The sequence below is a fragment of the Falco cherrug genome, chromosome 8 (genome assembly GCF_023634085.1).
Source record: "Falco cherrug isolate bFalChe1 chromosome 8, bFalChe1.pri, whole genome shotgun sequence".
Taxonomy (NCBI): Eukaryota; Metazoa; Chordata; class Aves; order Falconiformes; family Falconidae; genus Falco; species Falco cherrug.
This window is the reverse complement of record NC_073704.1, coordinates 9205394-9213128: the sequence shown is the minus strand read 5'-3', so window position 1 is coordinate 9213128 and position 7735 is coordinate 9205394. Positions and strand designations below refer to the sequence as shown.

The following is a 7735-nucleotide window of genomic DNA, read 5'->3' as shown; positions in this document are numbered from 1 at the left end:
GTCTGTGTTGTCCAAATACAGTGTCCTCAGGAAAAAAGGTTTATATTTGAGGTAAATTTTATGGTCTAGACTTTACTAATTCGGTAGAAGGCCTATGGAATGGTATGAAAGCTTGGCTTATGCCCAACTTCTTAATGAACTGATAAAAATCTGTGTTGTAAACTGAACTAAGCTGCTTTTTCTTGGAGTCAAGCAGGTAGGTTTCTCCAGGCGCTTCTAATCCATTATCCTTTTCTCTGTGAGGAGAGAGGAGCAGGTCCTTTGTGCAAGGCAACCTTGGGGTTTGGTGTTCAGAGTCCTGCTTTGGGCTGGGAAGCGGTGTCGGATTGCTTTCTCCAAGGTAAAAGACTCATTCCTGCGAGTTTGACATGCTTGTTCTCATACCGGGGAGTTCCATCCAGAGTTCACAGGCAGGCATCTGGGAAGCATCTTGCCTGAAGCCACTTCCCTTCTCCATTGTGCACAATTTGCATTAAGCAGATTTGAACTCTGATTAGAAAAACAAAGTGAAGATCTGGAGCACAGTGACATGAATAAAATAACAGCCCAGACACGTTTTCGCTGGCAGTCACTGTGACCATTTCAAAGGGATTTCTTTATTTCTTTTTAGTTCCATTTTATAAAATCTGTTCAGTTTTGGCAAGGAGCAGTCCACAGTTTTGCATTAAATGCTTCTGTCACGGCTCAGATCTCAGCTGGCGCAGAGCAGAAAGCCTGCCTGCGTGCCCTTCGCTCAGGCAGGAGCAGGGGAGCACAGGTAGGAGATGGACATGGAAGAGGGGAAATTTCGGGTTGTGTTCCTGGCTCCCATGTTGATTTGTCGTGACCGTGGGTGTGCATTTTATTTTACCTGACTGCCTGTTCGATCCAGGTTGGTTTGAACTGAGCAAAGCAAAGGTACTTCTTAGGGAATAGGAGTCACTTAAGAGACGATAATCCATGCGCTGGGTTTCCTTCAGCGCGGTCATTCCATCTGCTCTGTGTACGTGCGCTCCCCTTACCTGCCTTGTTCTGCCTGCCCAGCACTGCCCTTGCTCTGGGCCTGAGGGGGAGCAGTCTCTTTTTTTTCTGACTTCTACAGTGGATTGTTTTTTCTTTTCTGACGTCTACAGTGGATTATTTATAAGTGGCTGGATTAGGCAGGACAGTGTACAGGGGATGCTACTGCTTGGGCGCAGATTAAGACAGAAATCCAAAATAAAACTGGTTTGTTGCTTAATGGCTCGCCTGTTGGCTGTGCTAACCCAAGCCTTGGCCTGACTGCTTTCCGTGCTGTTGTTTCCCATGGATTGTCAGTTTTATTAGCTTCTACTTTAAAAGTTGGGCTCCAGACTCGCTTTCTTCCACTGTTCTATTCCTGACATCATCTTTGCTGTCATGCTGCTTTGACTGTGGCTGGTACGTACTGTGCTGTGAGGAATCTGTTAGCCTGTTCTTTACTTGCATCTTCTAAAGCGTCAGCTAAAATAGAAGGGTAGTAAGCAGCTGGCGGCTCCTGTTCTGTATTCCTGCTTATTGTTTACCCTGTTTGCTGTCCTTGGGGCACTGTTTAATCTACTGATGGAAGTTAATGGGTGCTAATCTTCCAGGTGAGATCTCTGCATGAGGTGCTAGTAAATGTCTAACTAAGGTGATCCCTATCTAGGGCCCTGTCTGCTGTGTTACTTGTGCTGAGCAACTTGTAATCTCCTAAATACACAACACCTCACAGCATCTGCAGAGGGATGCTTTTGCCTCCTGCTGTGCCTATGGTAAGGTTAAGGGACATACAGGTACGATACAGAATCGGGGAATTGTGTGTCCAAAAGTGTCCAATGTCCCAAGTGGGTGTCCTTGGCTACCCTGCCTCACTGCTCTGTAATGGCTGATAAAGAAACCTCCGGTCTACTTCCAGGTGTGAGGTGATCTCATAGGAATGCCCCGCAGCTTGGCTTGTCACCTGCACTGCAGTGACATTTTCAACTAGCCTGAAGCTGTCCCCTTGAAGGAAACTGGGGGTGTGTGAAGGCCCGGCACTTCACTGGCTCCTGTTCTGGGCACAGAGCTACGGGTGCCCTTGCAGGAGTCCCCAGGAGCGCGGGCTGCAGCTGCTGCTCTGGGAGGTCAGGTCAGGAGCTGCTGAGGGATGCCCTAAAGAGGGGATCCAGCCCCTCCAGGAGCAGGTCCCTGCTGACAGCTAGGCTAAAGAGCTGCAAGCCTTCCCTGTGCCGCAGGCCAGATGGGTGGCCCTTTGTAAGAAAGGGCTGTTGCTCCGTCATGGTTCCTTACGAGGTGTGCTGATCTCCTGCTAGTTGAACGAGCGACTTCTCCCTTTGATATCTGCAAGGATTCAAAGCAAAATGTGTAGCTCTGCTTAGCATCTGTTTCCCACAGGGAAGAGCATGTCTCTCCTCACGGGGGATAGGTCTGCGCCCTCCAGCTGATGTGTTTTGAAGAGCAGGCTGCTGCCAGGCTCTGTTTTGCACTGTCACCGTGTGGTGCCTTGCCCCTGGCCGGTCCTGTGCTGGCAGGACAACAGTTCCCAAAAACGTGTAAGTAAATGGAGAGCAGGGAGCAATCATTCCCACCCGTTGCAGTCAGTAGCAGAGGAATTTTCTTCCCTTCAGCCACCGAGGGGCTCCTCCTGGAGCAGAGTCCTGACTCTGGTTGTTCCTGTGATCTAACTGAAGCTCTGAGTTAGCTGAGAAGACCAACCATGTGGAGACGTGCTGCCTCTTCTGGAAAAAACAGCCAAGGGCTTGGTGTAGCTGTGAGCACCTTGTCTTGGAAGCTCTGGGCAACTGAAGGCTCCCTGCTACCAGGGGCTGCTGCCCCTGCCTTGGAGGTAACTTGGGCTGGATCTTAGTGCTCAAGTGACCACGGATATAAATCAAGCCTGCGTTTTAAGGTCCGGTTGCTGTTCCTTTGGCCTGGGTGAAGCATGGGAACCTTCAATAACCTTGGTTCTTTTTGTTGCTGATTGTTTCTAAAAGGAAGGATGTGTGGTTGATACTTGGATCTCACAAGTTTCAACGGCCCCTGTGCTGCGCTCTGCTAGTGGTTTGCAAATGGGACTGAAATAAAAGATTTAGCTGAATGGCAAAATACCCAGCGCTACGCTAGTAAATGTTAAACAGAAACTGTCAGCAGTGTAAACCCTCATGCTTTAAGGCTTGGACAGACCTCTACAGGGAGCTTAGGTAAATGCGCTGTTTAAATCATTTTCTCTCTAATGCTTCCTGCGGAGAGGGGGAGGTGTTTGTTGCTGTTAAAATCGATGGGACATTAGAGCGAGAAGATGAGATGGCACATGACTCCTGTTCAGGTGGGCATCTCCTGTGTGTCTGCGAAGCGAATTACTTAGCGATGCAGTGGCTAAGGAGGGATCTTTGCAATTGGTCTCTGGTCTGAAATACGTAACTCCCTTGGGAAAGACAAATTAATAGAAATCCAGTTTAACAGGAAAGTATTCTTCTGTGTCTGTCTATGCCAGTTTTAGTTCTCGAGTATTTTAGATACTCATTTGGCTCTTGAACATTGGTGGGATAGAACTGATTGCTGCTGCAATCATTTTATTACTTGCAAATGTTTCAGTTGCTCTATAGATAGCGATCTCTGCAATCAACTGCCATGTGTGTTTCTCATGTCAAGAAGCCAAATTTTATTTTCATGCTATGCTTTATTCAATCCAGAGAAAGCCATCGACTTGAGTAATACAGTGCTTGTTTCCAAGAGAGGAATGTGGCCTGAGGAATCACGACAGAACCTTTCACGTTCTGTATTTGCAGATGCTGTGCAGGTTTTTGCAGCGTTGGCAGCGCAAGCAAAAGGGACTTGCTGCTAACTTTCTTCATTGTAATCAAGACTGGCTTTGTTTTAAAAAAAGGTTTTGAGGAGAATTTCATTCACCTCCTTCCCCACCCCACACGGTGGAAGCACAGCAGGTTCAAAAGCGGTCTTTGCCTGTTAACATGCAGCCATAGACGCAGGTGCTATTTGTCCCTCCCATTTTTTTACAGCTTTGTGCAGAGGTAAGGGAAGGATTTCCGGCACGCTGTTGCAGCAGTGCCTGAGGGTGTTGCTCCGTAGTACCTAAACAGCCTCAGTTCTGAATTTTGTTATTTGAATTTTGCAAATGGAGATGGAACAGCTGAGTTTTGAAAGAGGGGTGCAAAAGCCCCTCTGTGAACCCTTTCAGATGGTCACAGGCAGGTTATCCTGTTGCAGAGGGGTGAACTGTGGCCTTCCCCAGGGGCAAGGCACGGAGCAGGGTCTGAGACCCAGCATCAGTTTGGACCTGGGGTGGAAGGGAGGGCAGGGAGTCAGTGGGTCCCGGTATAGTTAATCTTTGCAACTTCACAGGTGTGGATGGCCTTGCTAATTTGGGCAACTCAGACACTGAGAGCATATTTGATTCTAGGTATCTAAGCGTCTGGCTGGATCAAGGACCATCTCTACCTCAGCTCATGTGCAAAGCAGGGGATGCTTTCTTTTCCCTCCCCCCTTTCTCTCCACCTATTCCCACAAAGCAAGCCTCTGCCTCCTGCAGCGTGGCATACATACTCAGAGTGTCTCTGCGCTTTACTGGGGCAGGGGCTGCAGCAGCTGGAAGTCTTTAATTAACAAACTGCTCTACAAATATTCTCTTGAGGTTTACTTCGTGCTTCATTGAGGTGTTTGTTCCATCTTGTTTCAAGGCAATGTTACTCCAGCTCAGAATAATAATCTTCATCCTAGATTCCATGGTAGCAGAGAGAATCACTTAAACTACATGTCTGGTTTGTAAGTCTTTTTATTAAAAGAGTTGTTTTTTTCTTTTCCACAGTAGTAAAGCTTTGGCACTTACAGTATAAAAATAATCACTGATCATAATTACACCAAATTCCTCTTTGTCAACTGCATACTAACTGTCTTCAATACATTTTATTCCCATATAAAAACACTCGAAGGTCAGGGGAACAAAACTGATAAATAACAGTATGAGATATAAAGATACAGCTAGAAAAATACTAGGATCATTGAGAAGGAATTAAGACTGTGCATATTTTAAATATCACAGTGATTGGATTTGCTGTTCCTATCTTATTGCTGGCTGCACGCTTACGTGAAAGCAGAAGTGTTTGGTGGACTTTCCTATCTCTAAACTTTGGTAATGTTGTCCTCAAATACTCTTTGCATAGCATGGGAACCTTGAATTTCTACACCCTCCCTCCCACTTAATATACAATCCCTCACCAATTTGTGATTTAGCATTCTTCCCCCCCCCTTTTCCTTTAAATTTGAAAACACTGACTGGCATTCAACACTTTGAGCAAAACCAAGACAATTGCTATCAATCATGAGAAAAGTCTGAAACACTCCAAGAGTGGCGCTTGGAGAAGCTGTGAGTTGAGCTTAAGCTGGGAAAATGGCTCCGGAGCAGCGGGCCATTTTCAAAAGATGCAGTTTTGCTAGCATCACTCCAGTTTGGATGGTAATCGTGGCAGATAGGTATTTATACTTTGGTTTGTCTGTTGCCATTGCCGCAAGAAGTCTTGCTGGATGTTACTTTCCTCGTGGATGTTGTGTGTCTGCCTGTACATCTAGGGGCATGAAACACTCAATTGGGCAGTTGACGTTCTGTCAGGAGGGAAGGAAATTAATTAGCACTGTCCTGTGTGGACGGGACACTTCCATGGTGTGGTTTGGGCTGAGAATTGTTGCCAGCCTGCGTAGCTCTTTAGCTTTCTCAGCACAAAGCACACAGCTGGTTTACAGCAGCAGGTAAAGGCTAGGAAATCACTGCATGCACTACCGCCTCAGCCAGAGCATGCAGGTGCATCCCAGTGCTAGTAAATGAGAACGTCCTGCTGCCGCTGAGTGTGGCACTGAACACTGTGTGTGGAAGTGGGAGCTCAAGCGTGCGTTCTGTGCTGTGCAGAGTGAGGGCATGCTGCGCCGGTGGCCATCATGCACTTCTAGCCCAGCAGGAAGCTGCACACCACTCCTGGGCCCTACACAGACCCCACGCATCTGTGCCATAGACCAGACTTGCAGTAAGGGAGGGCAGAGAAGGAAAGTGTACTCACGGTGTTTGTGGCCTGGTGGTATCTCTGTGTAAACTGTGTGTAGGTATGGCCAGCAGAGCCTTCGGGGACCACCTCCACGCTGGGTCTACGGCAGTTGTCACAACGCCAGCCCTAGAGAAACAGGACACGTGTGCCGGTTAGGTCACGCTGATGCAGGTGGCCGAGGAACTGCCAGTATTCACGCATGCGGCTACAGATCCACCCACACCAGTGAGGTGACTCCCATCTTCTATCCTGCAGGCCCTGATGCCAGTACGTAAGCTCTCTGACTGTTTTCCCTCTTACACGGGCCTGTTTTGGCCAGGCATTAGACAGCCTCTGGCCTGAAACCCAGCTGTCTTAGAACTGCACTCCAGCAACAGCCGCCTCTCTTCATTCCCCGTGTTCAGCATGTGAAGTCCCTCCTGCTTACCTGCTGTCCTCCGTAACAAGTGCAGGAGCAGATGGCCCCAAAGTACTCCTTCTGCCACTGCTCTCCAACTTGGTACATTTTCCCATCGTCATAGCATGTGGTCTCATCTGTGGAGGAACAGGCAGAGCTCAGTTGCATGGCTTGTGCTTGGCTTTAAGCATTCTCAGAGCAGCTTGGTCATCAGAACAGGAGCCTCTGGCCAGTGCTCTCTCTCCCTTTCTGACCGGAGGCTCACTGACTGGCAGGGGAATATCATTCAGTTTTATAGCTCTCCAGACACTTTAACCTAGAGCGTGAGGGTATTCGCCTGACAAGAGCAATGCAGTGTAATTCTTAGTGTGAACCCTAGAGGATCTTCAGGTGACAGGCCCTGCAGAAAAGTCCCATGTTACTGATTAAAGCAATTACACCACTTAGTGCGGTGACATATCCCTCTTGTGTGGCTCCAGGGCCAACGGCAGACAGATGCTGAGCGTGCTGCGACCTGAGCTTTCTTCTTTTCAGGCTTGGCAATGTGAGTCTTACGCCTTTAGCTCTTGTGAGACCAGATTCAGTTGGTCACCAATTCAGCCCCCAAAACCTGAATCAGGCATACTCATACTCTGCTTGCCCCACAGCAGGACCAAAACTTAATGGGAACAGCCCTGAGATGCTGAAACATTCTGAATGGGAGGTCAAATTAACATCAGAAGGAGACTTACGAGGTTCACACTTGAATTCCCCTTTTCCATTTCCAAGGCAGGTGCAGCTCATCATCTGGCCATTCTCCCCTTGCCGGTCCCACTTCTCCCCGATCTTGTAGTTTACACCATTATCGTGGCACCACTCTGGGAAGGCAGAGGAACAGGAGAAGCAGGAGTTACCCCACATGCTACAGTGATACAGCAGGAGGAGAACGGCTTGGTGCTCCTCAGGAACCAACAGAGGGGCAGGAGAAATAATCTTTTCAGCTTATTTAAGTCCCAAGGAGGAAATGGGTTCAGCTCCTGCAGCTTTTAACCACTGAGGATGGCTACAGGCTCTTAGGAAAAGAGAAAGTAGGATGTGACAAAGACTGGGGGGGGGGAGAAGAAGAGAAATGAAAGGGAACTTATTAAGACATGGGGCAGGAAGGGAGAGGAAAATATTTTAAATGCTCTTTGAGCAAACACACAGTAAAACTGTATCACAGACTGCAAAACACAATGGGTAAGCCGTGTGTATCAAATGCTGAAATGTAAGTATTAATCCTGTAAAACAAGTGTCTTCCCTGCAGTCACTCCTCTGAGTCTCTGCA

The 7735-nt window shown here is 48.0% G+C and overlaps 1 protein-coding gene across 6 annotated transcripts in view; it reads right to left on the bottom strand.

Annotated features, from left to right (window-relative positions):
- Positions 1 to 4576: 4576 nt before the first annotated feature.
- Positions 4577 to 7735, bottom strand: part of FN1 (fibronectin 1) — a 54999-nt gene continuing 51840 nt past the window's right edge. For 5 of the 6 annotated variants that reach the window (XM_055719246.1, XM_055719248.1, XM_055719249.1 and 2 more), the window contains 4 exons: positions 7161 to 7286; positions 6460 to 6566; positions 6048 to 6158; positions 4754 to 5598 (listed from right to left, as the gene is read on the bottom strand). In XM_055719246.1, coding sequence (XP_055575221.1) covers positions 5524 to 5598; positions 6048 to 6158; positions 6460 to 6566; positions 7161 to 7286 — 419 coding nt within the window. In that variant the 3' untranslated portion in view covers positions 4754 to 5523. Of the gene's footprint in view, positions 4713 to 4753; positions 5599 to 6047; positions 6159 to 6459; positions 6567 to 7160; positions 7287 to 7735 lie in introns of those variants that run through there. The other variant, XM_055719247.1, reaches the window with a different exon arrangement.